At 45.3% G+C, this 19982-nt stretch overlaps 1 protein-coding gene and 1 pseudogene across 1 annotated transcript in view; both read left to right on the top strand.

Annotated features, from left to right (window-relative positions):
* Positions 1-16468, top strand: part of CSMD2 (CUB and Sushi multiple domains 2) — a 655178-nt gene extending 638710 nt beyond the window's left edge. The window contains exons 65-71 of the mRNA XM_025355777.1: positions 3238-3300; positions 5547-5708; positions 7166-7278; positions 9004-9091; positions 10578-10716; positions 10868-11080; positions 13943-16468. Coding sequence (XP_025211562.1) covers positions 3238-3300; positions 5547-5708; positions 7166-7278; positions 9004-9091; positions 10578-10716; positions 10868-11027 — 725 coding nt within the window. The 3' untranslated portion in view covers positions 11028-11080; positions 13943-16468. The remainder of the gene's footprint in view (positions 1-3237; positions 3301-5546; positions 5709-7165; positions 7279-9003; positions 9092-10577; positions 10717-10867; positions 11081-13942) is intronic.
* LOC112625211 lies at positions 15077-18446 on the top strand (annotated as a pseudogene).
* Positions 18447-19982: the final 1536 nt, after the last annotated feature.

The raw sequence follows: 19982 nt of genomic DNA, 5'->3' as shown, positions 1-19982 counted from the left end.
GGGTTTTTTGTTGTTGTTGTTGTTTCTTTTGTTTTTTGTTTTTTGTTTTTTGGTTTTTGGTTTTGTTTTTTTTTTTTTTTTTTTTTTGCTGTGCAGAAGCTTTTCAGTTTGATGTAATCTCATTTGTCTACTTTTGCTTTTGTTGCCTATATCATTGTGCAAAAATGATTTATATTTCCTTAATGGCTAATAGTGCTCATCACTTTTTTATGTGTATGTCTTCCTTAGAGAAATGTCTATTCAAATACTTTGTCCATTTTTTGCTGATTTATCTTTTTACTGTTGAGTTGAAAGAGTTCTTTCTCTATCTAAAATACAAGGCCTTTATAAGGTACATGATTTGCAAATTGTTTCCCATTTTGTGGGGTTTCTTTTCACTCTCTTGTTGATGTTCTCTGAAGCACCAGTGTTTTTAATTTTGATAAAATCCAACTTATCTATTTTGGGGGGTTGCATATGCTTTTGATGTCGTATCTAAGAAACTTTGACACATCCAAAGTCACAAAGATTTATGCCTATGTTTTATTCTTAGAGATTTATAGTTTTACCTCTTACATTTATGTCTTTGATCCATTTTGAATTAATTTTTTATGATATTAGGTTACAGTCCAAACTCATTCTTTTGTGTGTGGACATCCAGTTGTTCCAGCACCACTTGTTGGCAAGACTATTCTTTCCCTATTGAATTGCCTTGACACTCCTGTCAAAAACCATTTGACCATAAATGTATGAGTTTATATCTGGATTCTCTATTCTATTCCATTGGTCTCTATGACTGTCTTTATGCCATTACCACCCAGCCCTGGTTACTGTAGCTTTATAGTAAGTTTTCAAATTGGCAAGTGTCCCAGTCTGGGCAACCTAGGGAGACTACATGTCTACAAAAAAATAAAAGTGAAGAAATTAGCCAGGAGTGGTGGTGTATGCCTGTAGTCTTAGCTCTTCAGAAGGCTGAGGTGGGAGGATCACTTGAGCTCAGGATTTGGAGGTTACAGTGAGCTATGATTATACCACTGCACTCCAGCCTGGATAACAGAGCAAGATTTTGTCTCTAAATAAAAATATTTTTTTAAATGAAAGAAAAGAAAAAAATTGGAAAGTATCAATTATCCAACTTTGTTCTTTTTTAAGATTGTTTGCCTATTGTTTTGCCTTTTGTTTCTACACAGATTTTAAGATTGGCTTGTCAAATTCTGCAAACTAGAGAGCTGGAATTTTGGCAGGAATTGCATTGAATCTGTAGATCAATTTGGGGAGTATTGCCATCTGAACAGTATTAAGGTTTCCAATCAATGAACATGTGATGTCCTTCCATTTATTTGGATGTTTTATATTTTTCAGTGTACAAGTCTTGCATTTGTTTGGTTATACTTATTCTTAAATATTTTAATCTATTAGTATAGCTACTTTTATTTAAAAATATATAATGTTTTAGATGCAGCTGAATTCAACCCGTGACTCTATGATCTTGAGCAAGCCCTTTCATTTCTCTGCCTCTCAACAAGTTTCTCTGCTGTAACATGGGGACAATAATCTCTACTTCAGAGTTTTGAGAGCAGAGTACATGAGGAAGTGCCTGTCACAGTACCTCACACATAAGATGCTCTCTCCTTCTTTGCTCCCTTCATCTTACGAAACCTAAGACGATAAAGCATTCTGTTCAGAAGTACACTTGCATTGAGTCACTGCAGAAACTTTCTCCGTAGCATTCTGTATACTCAGGCATAGGCTGACCTCCAGAGTTGAAGGAGGTTTGCTAAAGCTGTGCTCCCCGCCAGGGCAGACAGTGGGAAGCCCACCCTTAATGGCAACAAGGCAGACTTTCTATTGTTTCTCTGCAAAAGAAGAAAAGACATCAATATTTACTGACCATGACTTTCTGTTCATAACCTCATTTATTCAGCATAGACCTGTGAAGTATGTTTTAGTTTTTTCCATGTTTCAAATGAGGAGGCAAAGACTCTGAGTGGTAAAGTTACTAGTCAAGGTCACACAGTCATTAAGTGACACTGCTGGGACCTGAACCTTGGCTGTCTGGCTCAGGCCCAGAGCTTTTGCCTTTGCTTTGCCTGTGAGGGCTTCTTGGTCTTAATCTCATCATTCCAAGGGAGGAATGCACTCCTTTGCAACCCCCACCAGGGCTCACAGAGCTCACTGTTGATGGGTAGAAGTTCCTCCTTCATGCGAGGCATCTGGAAGGAAAGCACAGTCGAGGACAGGACTTCTTTTTTTTTTTTTTTTTTTTTTTTTGAGATGGAATCTTGCTCTGTCGCCCACGCTGGAGTGCAGTGGTGCGATCTTGGCTCACTGCAAGCTCTGCCTCCTGGCTTCACTCCATTCTTCTGCCTCAGCCTCCCCAAAGTTTTCAATGAGGGCATTCAGGGAGTCTGTGCACTTGGATGGGAAAATGTACACCTTTATTTTCCTTTACTTTTTTTTTTTTTTTTTTTGTGAGACGGAGTCTCGCTCTGTCGCCCAGGCTGGAGTGCAGTGGCCGGATCTCAGCTCACTGCAAGCTCCGCCTCCCGGGTTCCCGCCATTCTCCTGCCTCAGCCTCCCGAGTAGCTGGGACTACAGGCGCCCACAACCGCGCCCGGCTAATTTTTTTGTATTTTTAGTAGAGACGAGGTTTCACCGTGGTCTCGATCTCCTGACCTTGTGATCCGCCCGCCTCAGCCTCCCAAAGTGCTGGGATTACAGGCGTGAGCCACCGCGCCCGGCCTTTCCTTTACTTTTTACTGGAATGTAGCAGCTCCTTTAATTCTGAACGTAGACAACAACCATTAGGAGTGTTAGCACCTGTGACTTTGTCACCCATAGAAATTGAAGAGATTTTTGTTTACATTCCCGTTGCTACCAATATCATGAAATATTGTTCATGTTCCTGACTACTTCAAGATTATGGTCATTTCTAGACTCGCTGCTAGATCCCATTATTTAATATAGTGATAAAGTATCACATATACCACTATATGCTAATGTCTTGTCTACTATTTTAATAACTCCAGCTAATAAAATGGACTTCCTTTGTAACTCTTAATATTTTTTTATTCTGAGAGGGATCCACAGCATCATCAGACCATCAAAGTAGTCCACCTCCTGGTCTAAAAAGTAGTAAGTCCAAAGCAAGATCTCAAAGAACCCATTGACCTAAGGTCAGACAGGTGGCCATTATTTTTCCAACAGAGTATGAACCAAAAACTGAACCTGTTTTCTTCCACTCTTTTTCCCCAGCAGAGGTCCGGCCCAGTGGGAGACCCATCAATACTGCCCGGGAGCCACCGCTCACCCAAGCCTTGAGTATGTATGGTCCAGATCATTGGCTCAAGAAACTGGTGTTACTCTTTTCACAGAGTTAGCCAGAAAACACGAGTTGCTGAGAGTTGCTGAGTGCCTAGAGGAAGGCCATGAAAACTATCTATAGATCTGGATGGCTTTCCCTACCCACCTCCCCAGCCCAGGCAGACTTCAGAAGAAAGTGAGCCTGAAGGAAGCAGAAACTTCATCTGGAAGAAAGAGCTAGTGCCTTCCAACTGGAAGCTCTGGAACTGTTAATTACTACAGCCCCTCCTGGCGTAGGACTGGCCAGTGTGTGGTCATACAAACACATCGACCCAGGTCATGCCTGGGGAGCTTCCTGGAAATGGTTACAGTTTAAGATAGGTCTGGGGTCTTTCCAAGTATCACATCCAGAACTGGACACAGACTGCAGATGTGGCCTGGCCAATGCCAGATTCTTAGAGACTATCACATCCTTTTATGAACCTTCTACTTTTATTTATCACATTAGCATGTGTATTATGCAGGAAACGAGGCTAGATTTGCCATCAGAAACTCAATTTGAGTGCCATTTTGGTCACTGACCAGCTGTTTCCTTGGACAAGTGAGCTTCGCCTCTTAAGCTTCAGTAAAATAGAGATCATAATAATTGCCATAGAGAATGATTACAAGGATGAATGACAATTTTAGTAGCTATCACCGATTAAGCGCTTTTACACATGCAATATCATATAACATACAATTTACAACATTAGTCATTTAACCCCTACAATAACCCTGATAAGGTAGACGGGATGGCCACCATTTATAGGAATACAGGCATAGCCTTTACAGGGAGAAAGTTAAGCCTTTTGCACATGATCAGACAACTGATAAGTGACAGAGCTAAGATTAGACTCTGGGTCTGTCTGACTTCACTTGCCCATGTTCCGATTCACCATGCTATACTGACATGTCAGTTTTCTTTCTCTTCTCCCCTCTTCCCTTTCTCCATCTCTTAAACACTTCTCCTTTTCTCCTCTTTTCTTCTTCCTTCTTCTCTCCCTCATTTTCTAGTTCCCTCTCTATATCTTTTTAAGTAATTTAATTTTAATTGACAAATAATAAACATATATTTATAGGGTACAATGTGATATTATTCTATATATATACATTATGGAATAAATAAGCTAATTAACATACCTATCATCTCACTTAGTTATTTTTTTGTGATGAGAACATTTGAAATCTACTCTTTTGGCCGGGCGTGGTGGCTCACGCCTGTAATCCCAGCACTTTGGGAGGCCGAGGTGGGCAGATCACCTGAGGTCAGGAGTTTGAGACCAGCCTGACCAACATGTTGAAACCTCATCTCTACTAAAAATACAGAATTAGCCTGGCATGGTGATGCATGCCTATAACCCCAGCTACTTGGGAGGCTAAGGCAGTAGAATTGCTTGAACCCAGGAGGCAGAGGTTACAGTGAGCTGAGATCACACCACTGCACTCCAACCTGGGCAACAAGAGCAAAACTCCATGTCAACAAAAAAGTCTACTCTTTCAGCAATTTTGAAATGTACAATCCATTCTTATTAACTATAGTCACCATGACATACAGTAGATCACCAAAACTTATACCTCCAAGTTATATTAATCCAAGTTATATTAATAACTTGAATATATAAAGAACTCCTACAAACAAAGGGAAAAGACTGATATCCCTAAACTGAACCAAAATGGAACCTTTGTACCCTTTGACCATCTCCCCATCACCCTCCACTCTGCCCCAGCCTCTATAACCATCATTCTACTCTCTACTCCAATGAGTTCAACTTCTTTAGATTCCATATGTAAGTGAGATCATATGATATTTGTCTTTGTGTGCCTGGCTTGTTCCACTTAACGTAAGGTCCTCCAGTTCGTACATGTTGCCGCAAATGAAAGAATTTCCTTCTTTTTAAAAGCTGTCTAGTATTCCATAGTGTATGTATATATACCCTTTTCTTTATTTGTTCATTCATTCACGGACATTTGGGTTGTTTCCCTATGTTGGCCATTGCGAATGATGCTGCAGTGAACATGGGCGTGGATATTTATTTCAGTTCCCTCCACCCATCCACTCTGAGACACAAGAGGAGAAGAGGCCAGAGCGTTCTACCACCCTCCCCACGTTAGACGTTGGGGAAAGGAAACAATCCCAGTGAGTGGGCTGGGATCAGTCATCAGGTCACTCCAATTCTGGAAGCACACACAAAGTCCTCCTCACCTGTATTTCTCAATTCCTCTAGTTCCTGGTGATGTTTTTGCCAAGAATTCCCTGTGGAAAGGGGCCTATGAATACCAGGGGAAGAAGCAGCCAGCCATGCTCAGAGTGACTGGCTTCCAAGTTGCCAACAGCAAGGTCAATGCCACCATGATTGACCACAGCGGCGTGGAGCTGCACTTGGCTGGTAAGGAGCAGACCTCTCTATGGAAGCCAGGAGGATGGATGGGCACATACCCTTAGCAAGGATGAGCCTAATGGCATTGCATCATACTGTCATGCAAGGCTCAGACTTGTCTGGTAGTCAGGGAAGAGGAAATGTCTATTCATCGTTACATAATAAAGCACCATGGACTAAAGGGAAATGTTTAAATGGTAAATATTAATAACTTGAATATATAAAGAACTCCTACAAACAAAGGGAAAAGACTGATATCCCTAAACTGAACCAAAAATAGGGGCAGAGACTTCCCAGGAGCCAAAGTACAGTCAGTCAACAAACAAAGGAAAAAATATTTCTCAGCAATCATCAAAAAAAAAGTAAACACAAAACGTCATTTTCCACTTACACTATCAACTCAAGAGTGTCTTTAAATGATAACACTTAGTGCAGGTCGGTTTCAGCCATGAAGACCAAATTCTAAAATGGTACAGTTCTGGGAAAACAATTTGGCGATTTGTATCAAGATGCTTGAAAATGATTGGACCCATTAATTACATTTCTAACAATTTTTGTCATAAGAAGATATGGAGGGAGTCAAACATTTTTAAATAAAGGCTGTTCCCATTACAAGGCCATTTGTGGTATGTAAAAACTGGAACTAGAAAATTTCCCTAAAACAGAGAAATGGGTATTTTAATGATGGTAGATCTACTAGATGAAATATTATGCCAGTGTTAAGGGAAATGCATTCATTATAATATATTTAAAATATGACTCCAGTTTTTTAAAGGAAAACATTACATTCCTAAGAAAGAAAACTGGAATTATTTACAGTAACGTGGTTATTTCTTAGTGAGATCAGGAGAGATTATTTTTTCTTCATGCATCTCGGCATTTTCTAAAATTTTCCCAATTTTCAATCTTCCTATCATCAGAAAAAGTACCTTAGAAAACAGTGTTTGTTGAATACGTGGATAGATAAATCAATGTGTGAGTGAATTAACATGTTAATGCACAACCCCACATACAATCCTATCTACGCATTCATACGTGCACACACCTATGCAACTGCGGGATGACATTTGCTCATTTCACACATGATAGACACATTCACATGCTCCCATGGCCACGCCCTCGTGAACTGTTGCACCCATTGAACTATCTGTACATCAGTGGACAGATTAAAACACACAAAATCATATTCTCACACATGCCTGTGTCAATAGGATCACAACCTCAACCCAGTAATCCAATTATTAACATACATATGCATATCTTAATAATTCTTGCATATAACCACATTCAGCCTACACAAACCCACACTCAACACTACACTTACAACCTAAAGGTATGTGGGGAATGTTTATATCAACATCTACACATGAAATTCCACCCAGAAACTTACACCCACCAACCCACAAATTTTAGTTTTGAAATTTTCCCAGATCTTTCGTGTGTAACCCCAGAACTTTATTTCCCAGGAACTTACAAGAAAGAAGATTTTCATCTCCTACTCCAGGTGTACCAGATTACAGGGCCGGTGGAGATCTTTGTGAATAAGTTCAGAGATGATCACTGGGCTTTAGATGGACACGTAAGTTCAGCAAACTCACCTCCTCCCCTGATTCCCAGACCACTGACAGGGAAGAGGAGGACAAAAGGGTGTGTGAACTCCTAGGATCAATCTGGAAACTTGGGAGGAGGTTTTCTGTGAGGCCCTGCCTAGGAGCAGCAAGAGGGTCCTCATCTGCTAATGAAACAGGCAAAGGAAAAGATTTTAAAAGCCAGAGAGTTGGAGTAAGTTCTGTTGTTTGAACAGAAAGCAAGGGATGAAGATCGGGGGCAGAGGGAATTCAGGCTAGTTGAAGGTATTGATGTGGTGGGTGGGAGCTGGAAGAAGGCAGTGAGTCTCACGTGACTACCTTGAACTTCTGCTCACACTTGAGGATGCAGATTGTCAGTGATTTAGCAGAGCTTTGAGAGACCAGGACATGGCAGAGGGATAGAACTTTCTTGCATTCCCTTGTGGAAAAGACATTCTATTCTAGGGCTTTCTTGAGGTGGAAGCTGGGTCTCCAGTGACAGTTCTCTGGCCATACCTTCCTATGTCACACATAGTGGAGTTGAGCATAGCATCCCCTGCCACGTCCTCCATTTCTCTGTCTTGGATTGCTGGAGCTAGAAGAGAAAGCATAGAATGAAGTGAGAGGTCATGGTAGAGCAGAATAGCAGAGAGCTAGGGAGTCACAGTGCATTCTCATGGACAGGACCAGCTGGTGGAGGGCTGTGGCAGCGTTGACTTTGCTTCATAAGCACATCAGGAGAACCAAGTGGCTTCTCCAGGGACTGGCACATACGGGTAGTTCCTTGGTAGGCCCAAGGGTATCTGTAGGTCCCCTTCGTAATCCAAGTATGAGCCAGCTTCAATCATCGTGGCCCAAAAGCTGTGCAGGAACAATAGACTCCACCATCCAGGAGGGTCAAAGCTGGGACATGGAGCTAGGAGTGCAGGCCAGGGGAAGATGACGATCAGGCTCCAGAGGGCCAGGAACAGCTGGAGCTACTGCCTAGGACACCAAACAACCGTGGAGCCTTTCGATAGCCAGTGAGGCGTGTTTTGGGGGACAGCTGGGGAGGGCAGACAGAGGCTGCTTCTAGCCACGGAGTATAGGTTGGAAGTAGCCAGGAGCGCAGGCATCCTCACAGCATGCCCTCAGCTGCCGTGGCCCCAGACTGCACATTTGGGGATCTGCGTGTGTCACATGAGCATCAGTGGCAGGAGTTAGGTCCCCAGCTACGCCCCCTAAAAAATTAATAGCTCTTAGAACTGTGACGAACTCTCCAATACCTTTAATCTGCAAGGGACATTTTCACCATGGCTCTGTATGTTCCTAATGCTCCAAAAGGTGGTTTTTCATCACAGTAATAACAGCTACCATGCATCTAAGGCCTATAAATTAAGCATTCTGAAGTGTTTCATCTTTATTAACTCATTTCATCCTTACAGCCACCCTATGACATAGGTACTGTTACTATTCTCATTTTGCATATGAGAAGCTGAGGCACAGACAGATTAAGTGATTTGACCAGTAGAAAATAAAATCTTCCTCCTACCTCATACATGTAGATGGTGCCCCTGCCCCACCCCGGGCTCCCCGGTCATGCCCACCCTTGCGTGGGTGTGGGCAGAGAACCCTGAGTGTCGGAGCAGCAGGTCAGTGGGTGACTCTGACCTGCTGGGCAGCATGTACGATGAGAGAGGAGTTCTAGATCCTTCCAGCAGCCTCCCACTTGCTCTCTGTGCTCCCCTCCATCACAGGTCTCGTCAGAGTCCTCCGGGGGCACCTTCATCTACCAAGGCTCCGTCAAGGGCCAAGGCTTTGGGCAGTTCGGCTTTCAAAGACTGGGTAACTAGTGCTTGTCCCCCGGAAGTGTGGGCCCAGGTGGGTGGGAGAGAAACCGTGTGTGCCGCAGGCAGGTAGAGGACTGGGGAAGTTGAACAGTGTGAGGCGGGGGTGCTTGGCCTCTTTGGGATCAGGGATGCCTTTTGAGATTCTGACAAAAGCTATGGAATATCTCTCCAAAAGCAAACACATATGCATGACCCACTCAACCTTTGACAAAGTTTCCTGCTCAGACCTGGAGGGGAGAGCCCCCAACTCCAGGGACACTGGGTCTTAGATACAGCCCCCAGCCACACCCCCAGCCAGTCCTCAGGGGTCACCCCTGCCTCAATGAACAGTGACATTGTGGAGTGTCTTAGGGCTCCCGGGGTGCCTTTACTGTGATGTCATTTCTGCCCTAGCCCAGTCCTAGAAGGCTGGTTTTGTGCCCATTGTACAGATGAGAAAACTGAGAGTCAAGGCCACTTCCCTCCCTGGTCCTTCCCTGGCCTCTTTACCTAGCATGCTTCCTGTCATTCATGTCAAACATCCACACCTTGGAGCCTGGTCCCGGCCTAGAGCCTCCAGGTGCCCAGCCTCAGACTCTGGTAGCAGGAGGGGTCTAGTTTCTCAGAAGCAGGGGAGAGGGAAACAGGAGGCAGCCATGGGTACGTGAGAGCCTCTCTGTACCCCAGGCACTGACACCTCCCGTCCCCAGGGCCCCTGCCTGCCAAGGCAGTCCACTGCACGTCCTCTGGCTCCGAGCTCCGGAAAGCTTCTCTGGACTGAGCCACGGTCTGCCCCCGCCTCTCCCACCCACACTGCTCCTCCCCCGGAATTGCCCCAGCTCTGCCCTTGTGAGCTGCATGGACTGAGACCACTGTCTTCCACACAGCACCCTTCACCTACTCCAAGATGACCAGGCATGCTGCAAATGCCTTAGAAAATCACAGTTTTTGTCCTGGCTCCACAGCAGACATCCTGTCCCCTCAGAGCTCCAGCCCCTCAGTTAGCAGGGTGCCTAACGGGGGCCACAGTGTCTACTTGTGTTATTCTGAGCCTTCCCAGTCTGCAGGGGGAGGGCGAGGAAGGAAGATGCCTTCCAGAAGGAGGTACCTCAGCTTCAACCAGAACAGTTTTGCCTTCATCTATCTTATATTTTGGTGTCCCTGTAAGGTTTCATCTGATAAAAGGCTGCTACAGCCAAAAGAAACCCTTGTAATTACGAGTTTCCGTTGAGCCATGGTTTCAGGCTCCTCTGCGGGTGGTCCTCTGGGTGCCATCTGAGTGGCACAAGGTAGATGCATGCAGGACCCTGCCCCCAAGGACTGAGCGCACACGTGGAGGCAGGCGGGCAGCCCTGGGCACACCTGCCTCCCGTGCTGAGCAGGAGTGAGGAGCACCCTGAGTGGCAGCCCTGCTCCCCAAGAGTGTGTAGTCAGGGAGGGCAGCCGACAGAGCCTCAAACTGTGTCTCTGTGACTTGATTTTTTTGCTTTGGGACTTTACAGACCTCAGGCTGCTGGAGTCAGACCCCGAGTCCATCGGTCGCCACTTTGCTTCCAACAGCAGCTCGGTGGCAGCCGCGATCCTGGTGCCTTTCATCGCCCTCATCATTGCGGGCTTCGTGCTCTATCTCTACAAGCACAGGTACCACACAGGAAGGAGGCGGGATGGGCATCAGGCGGGCCCTCCCTCTCTCCCTGCAGCGCCCACCCCCCCACCCCCCCACCGCATCAGACCCCTAAGCCTCTCTGTGTCACTCTTTTCATGCTCTGGTCACTTCCTCTTTTATTGCCAGGAGAAGACCCAAAGTTCCCTTCAATGGCTACGCTGGCCATGAGAACACCAATGTTCGGGCGACGTTTGAGAACCCAATGTACGACCGCAACATCCAGCCCACAGACATCATGGCCAGCGAGGCGGAGTTCACAGTCAGCACAGTATGTACAGCGGTATAGCCACCCGGCCTGGCTGCCACCACCGCCACCGAGAGCCCCGCCTCCAGCAGCCGGTGAGCAAGGGTGTGGGAGGAAGACAGGTCATGACAGGCACAGACAGGGACCTGTGCATGCCAGGGGCTCCACCCAACGGAGTCGCACACGCCACATAGACACACCCAGTGAGAGGAGAGCTGTGCACTGAGCATCATTGTGTATCAGGCACTGAACCAGGCCCTTTGTGGATCTAACATATTGAATCCCTGCACCCCCTGTGAGGTAGAGGCTACTGGGAGCCCCATTACAGATGAGAAACCTGAGCTGCAGAGAAATTAACTTGAGCAAGATCACACAGCTCAGAAGGGGTGGGTTCAAAATCCCATCCCAGGCTGGCTGGCTGCAGAAACTGTGCTCCCCGCCCCTGGACTTGGCAGAACATCGACGTGGATTAGTCTGTTTCTCTCCAGAGAAACAGAACCAACTGGATATATACATCCTCTGGGTCGAAGTCAAGCCCTGGAGATCTGTAGAGCTATACAGAGATGCACATATATGTGTGTATATAGGTATATTGTGTATATATATACTTTCATACACTATAAATGCAATACATATACCTATACATCTCTGTATCAATGTATATCCATACCTATCCATCTATATATAGATATGCATCTCCACAGAGTTATATGTATATGTTATATAGAGATAAGAGAGACACTCATCTAAGGAACTGGCTGGCAAGGTGGAAATCTACAGGGCAGGCCAGCAGGCTAGAAATCCCAGCAGGAGTTGATGCTGTCATCTTGAGTCCGAAGGCAGTCAGAGAGGGAATTCCTTCCTCCTCGGAGCACCTCAGTCTTTTTCTTAAGGCCTTCAGCTGATTGAATGAGGCCCACACACATTGTGGAGACTCAAAGTCTACTGATTTCAATGTTAATCATATCTAAAAAGATACCTTCACAGCAATATCCAGATTGGTGTTTGACCCGTCAACTGAGCACCAGAGCCTAGGCAGGTTGACTTACAAAATTCCCCATCACATTGAGCACAACAGAGGGGAGGAGCCCCGCAAGATATGGACAGAGGGGCAGACAGACCTGCATGTGTACACGGTCATGCACACACACACGCACATACGCACACACGCACGCAGGCATGCATCTGACAGGTCCACTGGGAAGGAACTGATGAATCTAAAAGGCACTGCCTCTTCCTCACTGTGTCCTCCTTCGATGACACCCTCACCTCTGGGACCTGGGACCCTTCAGGAGTTGCCCCAACACGATGTCCAAGCTTCTCCCCTCTGAGAACTGTCCTCCCACACATCCTGCTTTCTGGGGATAGGCAGATGCCCTCTCTCAGGTCCTGGGCTAAAGGGCTCTGGGGAGAAGAGTCACAGAGCCAGCCAGGTAGGGATTTCCAGTGAGGGCAGTGGAAAATCCACCAAGTGGGCCACCAGCCAAACCCAGGGCTAGTGCCGTGCTCCTTCTCCACACTCCTGTGCACGGCAGCTCACGTGGTGGATATTCCCAGCCACACACAAATGGCAGTGCAGTGAGGAAACAGGCTTGTATGAGGGGGCCTGAGAAGGCCACCAACGGGGATGTTAGGGACGGTTCCTGCCGAGGGGGTTACAAGAGCAGCGAAGGTCATTATCACTGCCCAGCCCCTGACGTGCTTTACTCCCTTTCCACCTCACAACTCCAGGAGGATTTCACAGCCTCAGCCTGAGTCCCAGATGGTGAGCGAGTCAGGGATGCAGCAGATGCAGCTCCTGAATACAAACAATTTATGGAAAGAGCTCTTCCCCATCTTTTTACGTCTCTCCAAAACAAACATTTAGATAAGGGTTCCCCCTTATTCCAGTGGGATTGTTTTAGCCTGCCAAAATTACTCCTAAAGTTTCATCTGTGTGCCCAATCTTCACTTTTTCCTACTCAGAACTCTTATCAACAGAAGGCAAAAGAGAAAAAGAAAAATCCCCTCTGACGATGTAAATCGGGGCTTGGAGATGATCAGTGACGAATCTGATTCACTGCATGAATTATTGAACAGTGTAGGAAAGAAACAAGAATGCCCCCTGACCTCCGCACACGCACTCTTGCTCCACACTTGGGCTCTGCTGGGTTCCAGGTGCTGGTGTGCACCATGCTGTCACCTCCGGGTCGGCTCCACGTCTGGGCAGCCCTCAGCATTGGCCCCTTGCCAGTAGGCTCCAAACCCACTGCCCAGCCCAGCGGTCTCCAGCACAGCCCCTCTGACCACTTCTGCCCACAGCTGGAGCACAAAGAAAGCAAGAGCCACCCTGAACAGACACCCACATATTTCAAATGAGTGACTAGATGGTAACTTTTTTAAAATAATGCCAAGGAGAAAAGCAGAAATTAAAATAAACACCCTACTAGGGAAGCAACGAGGCCTGTGCAGCCAGCGAGTAACAGGGCAGAGGAACAGGGCTGTGTGATGATGTGTGCCGACCCTTCCTCCATTAAAAACAAGTATTAAAAATGAGATTTCACAACTGTGTCACTACAAAAATGAATATAATCCAGCCTGGATTCTTTATTACCGATCCATTATTATCCTAGTCATTTTTTTTCATCTGATTTTGAAAGGAACTAAAGTTAGAATGTTTTCCTGGGCTCCTAAAAGTATGGTGGCCCCCAAGCACCAGGCCTCCAGGTCTAATGGCGAAGTTGGCCCTGCAAGGGAAAAAGACAGAAAAATTCATATTGTGCTGCACGCATTCCCTACCTACCCCCATCCCCAACCTGGGAAGATGAAAATCAAAGTGAAGAGCGAGGTGATTCATCTCTTTCCCGCTTGTTCCTTCTTTGCTTTGCTGCTTTGCTTTTCTTCCTCTGCTCCCGGCCCCTCCCCTCCCACTGCCTCTTTTTCCTTTGCAAACCCAGGTGTGATCTGTTTGTTCCCAGTTCCCCAGGGGGCAGGAAGTAGGCTCCCCTGAGCACAGTGCCCAGTGCCCATCTTCGTTCGTCTCTCTGCCTGTGTCTGCTACTGCTGGGACTCGGACCCTCGCCCTGCCGCCATCTATGCCCGTCACCCTGGAGAGGACTCCTGCCGTGTCCTGAAAAGGCAGAAAAGGAAGAGGGGTTGCAGATGGAGGAAGAAAGTTTATGGATTTAAAATAGCAAAGCAACTTGTGGATGTGTGTGTGTGTGTGTATGGGCCTGACTACATACACACACACACACCGCTCCTCCATTCACGTCCTCCGGAAGAGACCATAAAGGCTTCAAAAATAGAAGTGCTCATGAAGGATGCTTCATGCCCTGTTCCCCGCACACAGAGAAGAGATGAAGACGGGGAGGTACGGTCAGCTTTCAAACCAATATGCCCCCCGCCCATCCCATGTGTGAGGACACAGTGACTCAGTGACTGTAAGAGTAGGACACATCCCATGGTGTGGTCAGCGTGCAGAAACCAGCTGTCTGCTGATGGACGGCCCCAACTGCACAGTGGCAGCAAGGATTACCCCAAGGGCAGGAAAAAAGTCTTTGGAAATAGATTGAAAATCAGTTTATTTTTTTCAAACACAATTTTATTGAGTTCTAAACCCAGTGGATTAAAAAGTCGTTTGGGTCCTGGGAAGCACTGGGAAAGAAGGGAGAACCGGGGAGGATAGGGCAAGAGTCTGGCTGGGAGCCCAAGGTCAAGTCTGGCTGTCAACTGAGAAAGAGAAGAGAAGACAAGTCTGCGGCCCAGAGAGGATGCCAGGTCTGGGGGCAGCAGCAGGGTTCTTGAGAGAACAGGGGAGCAAGCCTGCCCTGGTACCCAAAAAACAATGGCTATCATGTACTGCATTTATTCTCTGTGCCTGACACTTTACCTATAGTATTTCTAGTCTGCACAATAACACCAAAACGTAGGATTTATTATTTCCCTTTGACAGATGAGAAAACAGAAGCCTGGAAAGGTAAAGACATGTGGGCCACAGAGTTAGGAAGTGTGGAGTCAGAATGCAAACCCAGATCAGTCCGCCCCAAAGTCCACTACACCAGCTGCCAGAAACCCCGGTCTAGAAGGGGCAGCTAAGAAGGGAGGAGCCGATGAATCTCTGCGGTAGCACTGTGGCCAGGTCTGGAAAGCCAGACAAGACACCTGTGTGTCCTATCTGGGTTCTGCTGTCTCCGCGTAGGCAGCCTCAGGGCAAGGACTCAGCTCCCCAGGCCTGCGGTTGGTGCTGGCTCCTTGGCTCCCAGCAGCCGCTGACCATAGCCAGTAAAAGTCCTGGCAGGTCCTGAATCAAAACAACGGAGTGGCTGAAAGTCACACTCTCCAGCTCCTTGCAAGTGGATTTGATTTATTTTGACAGCTATATTATGCTTGGGTCATTCATGAATTCCATAAGCATTGTTGGGAAGTTCAAGAGTTTAGGAATCAAAGTATAGCATTTAGAGCCACTTTCTCTGTCCTCAGGAAGGCCCCCACAAGCTTAAGCCTCTGTACATGTGTGACATGCTGGCCTCAGAGGGTCATATCACATATTGAAATAACAAATAGAAATGTGCAGGAGCGGAGGGACAGCGACACCTGGTTCTTAAGCAAATTCTAGGTTGGAACAATTAGAAGATCTGACTGACGTTAAGAGTAAAGTGAGAGGCGTCCGTTTCCAGCAGCCACAATGGAGGCTGACAGAGGCAGGAGCCTACCCCTGGCCGCACCACCTCTGGGACACGGCACCCTGGGCTTGGAGGGAGACGGCCAATCCAGACACACTCACACTCTCATCTCTTTCCTTGGCTGGAAACAAGTGCAGGAAGCTCCCCTCCTGATTTCTTACACTCCCTTCCCCCCGACGCTCCTCTCCTTTGACTACTCCCTTCCCCCTTCTTATGCCCCTCTCAGACCACCCAGCGGACGCCTCTTCCCGCCCCCCCATCCCTCCCCTGCGTCTCCTTGTAAAGTTCCATGAGATGCTCGAGAAGCACCTGCTGGTGGGGCACCCAGCACTCTGCTGGGCATCACCCTCCACACCCCTGGCATTTCTCTCCACCTCCAGAGGCTTGGAAAGGAACAGGGCAGGTGAGGCCCTTCACCCACCATCTACGCCATATACCCATCACCATCCCATGAGGAAAAATAAAGTAAAACAAAAACAAAAAAAATCTTTTGTACAGAGATATATTTTTATTATACAAAGTTTGTACAGTACCAAAAAAGAAAAAAAAAAGGTGTAAATTTTTTTTCATTATTGTAGGTAAACGGTAGTGGAAGCCTTTTTTGTAAATGTAATAAAATGTATAAATATGGTTTTCAGAAAACATCCAGTGCTGTAAATATGTAATCTACACACCTTCTTGGCTTGTCTGCAGTATATACATTTAATTTATCTGTCTCTGTATATGAGGCTTCCCCCTGGGGTCCTGCATTATGGTACTTTCCTGAATTTGAAAGCAATTTTAAATTTTTTGAATTCAAATAAAATATAAATTTTTGCATTGGTTTTCTTACATTTTTATGGCCTCTTTCATGACTAGGGGCAAGTGTTTGTTGGGAAAGGGGACGAAAGACATATTTTAGCCTACAATCCAAGGTAGAAATACAGGAGTCCGTTTCTTAACTGCATTGTGTGACCACTGCTACATGTTGGAAACTCTGAGCAAAACTGATAGTGCATACCCCACATACAAAAGTTAACTCAAAATGGATCAAAGACCTAAACATAAGACCTAGAATTATAAAATGCTTACAAGAAAACGTAGGTGGAAAGCTTCATGACATTAGATTTGGCAGTGATCTCCTGCATATGACATCAAAAGTATAGGCAACAAAAGAAAAAACAGATAAATTGGATCACATCAAAATTCACAACTTCCGTATATCAAAAGATACAATCAACAGAGTGAAAAGGCAAACTATAGAATGGGAGAAAATATTTGCACATCACATATCTGATAAGGGGTTAATATTGAGCATCTATAAAGAACTCTTATGAAAGATTTGAACAGTCATTTCTCCAAAGAAAATATACAAATGGCCAACAAGCATATGCAAAAATGCTCAACATTACTAATCATTAGGGAAATAATCAAAGCCACAATGAGATGTCACCGCATACCCATTAGAATGGCTACTATTGAACAATAATAATAAGTGCTGGTGAGGATGTGGAGAAACTGGAACCCTTGTGCCCCACTGGTGGGAATGTAAAATGGTGCAGCCACTAAGGAAAACAGTATGGTGATTTCTCAAAACACCAAAAATAGAATTACTATATTGTCTAGCAGTTCCACTTCTGAGTATATAGCCAAAAGAGTTAAAAGCAGGGTCACAAAAAGATATGTTATTAGCAGCATTTATTCACAAATGCCAAAAAGTAGAAGGAACCCAAATGTCCATCAACAGATGAATGAACAAAATGTGGTACATATGTACAATGAAATATTATTCAGCCTTAAAAAAGAAGAAAACTCTGACCCATACTGCAACATGGATGAGGATATTATGCTAAGTGAAATAAGCCAGTCACACACACACACACACACACACACACACACACACAAAACAGATACTGTGTGATTCTATTGATACAAGCTACCTCGAGTCATGAAATTCCTACAGAAAGTAGAATGGTGGTTGCCAGGGACTAGCAGGAGGAAGGGATGGGGAATTACTGTTTAATTAGTATAAAGTTTCAGTTTTATAAAATGAAAAGTATCTGGAGGCCTGGAAGCCCTACGCGTTCTTCTTGTTTTAGAACAAAGAGCTCAATTGACACCAGGTATGACTTGTCAGCCTCTACATGATCTCCTGATGGAAGAGATTTTAGTTGAATATGCTATGAAGGCTGTGGAAAATAGTAGTACAGTCACTGGACTCAGAGGTAAAGATGGTGGTGTCTTTGGGGTAGAAAAGGGAGTCTTCCTAAACTTTATGAAGAAGGCTCCAACAAAAGACTTTTTAATATTGATTGGCATGTTGGAATGGTGGTAGCAGGTTTGTTGACAGATGCTCCTTCTTTGGTAACAAGAGAAGCAGCTTCCAACTTTAGATCTAACTTTGGCTATAACATTCCACAAAAACATCTTGTAGACACAGTTGCCATGCATATACATTCTGCAGTGATTTTGGCTATAGTTTTACAGTAGGCTCTTACAGAGTGAATGGCAGGGCACAATTCTGCAAGATATTTCATATGGTTATTGGGATTGTGCCCTTGGCAAAGACAGGCATGCTGCAAAGATAGAAAATAGAAAAGCTTCCTGTAAAAGTGCCATGTTATTGTTAAGAAGTTGCAAAAATATTTACATAGTACATGATGAAGTTAAGAATAAATCTTTTAAATTAGAACTCAGCAGGGTTGGTGAATTAACTAAAGGAAGACATGAAATTATTCCAAAAGGTATAAGGGAAGAAGTAGAGAAACATGCCAAGGAATCTTTGAAGGAAGATGAATCAGATGATGACAATACATAACATTTACTCCAGCATCTATTCTAAGTTTCTTCTGCAGTTCCAGGTAACATTTAGCCCCCTGTGGATTATACACACTCACTAATCAATTTTCATTAAATTTTTGTATTGTGAAAAAGGAAAAAGAAAAGTTCGGGAGATTGCAAAATTATGTGAATATAGTTAATGTACTTAATGCCACTTAACAATGGTTAAGATGATCAATTTTGTGTTACATATATTTTACCACAATAAAATTTTTTTTATTTATAGTGGAGGCCACATCAGCTCAGACCTAGAAGCTGGGGACAAAGAAGCTGCTCCCTTCAGGGCTGGAGTTTGGCCTGGACTGAGGAGTTCAGGATCTGAGGACCACAGTTTAAGGACAGGTGGGCTTAGGCAATAGAAACTCCATAGCAGAGAAAGGCCAAATCAAGGAGGGTCATCCAGGCAAGACAGTCATGAGAGGAGTGGTGAGGAAGAAGAAGAAAGAACTGGCAAGAGCTAGGAGCCTATCCTTTCTTAAATGTACTATGCATTTATTAGCAGTCATCATTTTAGGTGGAAAATTCATCCAAACTACCTTCAGTTTTCTGATTCCCACTACCCTTCACTTTTGCACTGTGCCTCGGCTCCAACTGCCCCCCTTGTCATCTCAATAACCTGATTTAAACCAACATTCCCAGTCTTTTGTTTTTTGGGTTTTTTTGTTTGTTTGTTTGTTTGTTTCGAGACACAGTCTCACTCCGTCGCCCAGGCTAGAATGCAGTGGTGCAATCTCAGCCCACTGCAACCTCTGCCTCCCAGTTCAAGCAATTCTCCTGCCTCAGCCACCAGAGTAGCTGGGATTACAGGCACATGCCACCATGCCTGGCTAATTGTTGTATCTGCAGTAGAGACAGAGTTTCACCATGTTTGCCAGGCTGGTCTTGAGCTCCTAACCTCAGGTGATCCACCTGCCTTGGCCTCCTAGAGTGCTGGGATTACAGGTGTGAGCCACCATGCCTGGCCCCCAGTATTAATAAAGGCATTCCATCTGGGACACACTGCCTGGTATTTCTCTCCCGGCCACAGGGAATCAGCAGGGTTGGTGCAGCCCTCCCACTGAAACCTCAGGTAGCTTGGCAGGGATTCAGGGTCAGGAATTGGACTGTTGTCCAACACAAGTTCCTGTTGGATTGGGAATCAAGAGAGCAAGGGAGCAAATATTAAGTCTAAGTTCAGAATACAAGTTCATACCAGCACATAAACATGCAAATACTTCATAAGAAAACAGCAGACAGGCTGGGCTCATGCCTGTAATCCCAGCACTTTAGGAGACTGAGGCTGGCGGATCACTTGAGGCCAGGAGTTCAAGACCATCCTGGCCAATATGGCAAAACCCTGTCCCTACTAAAAATACAGGAGAAAAAAGAAAGGAAGAAAATAGTAGACAATTTAGTAGACAAAATAGTAGACAATTGCTGGACACCACATAGAGTGGGGAAAGACTTCCAAACAGAACAAGTGTTCATAAGCCGAAGGGCATAGAAAAAGGGGCAAGCCCAAACTACAATGCCT

This window comes from Theropithecus gelada, chromosome 1 (genome assembly GCF_003255815.1).
Source record: "Theropithecus gelada isolate Dixy chromosome 1, Tgel_1.0, whole genome shotgun sequence".
NCBI classification, from domain to species: Eukaryota; Metazoa; Chordata; class Mammalia; order Primates; family Cercopithecidae; genus Theropithecus; species Theropithecus gelada.
This window is presented reverse-complemented; position numbering and strand designations above follow the sequence as displayed.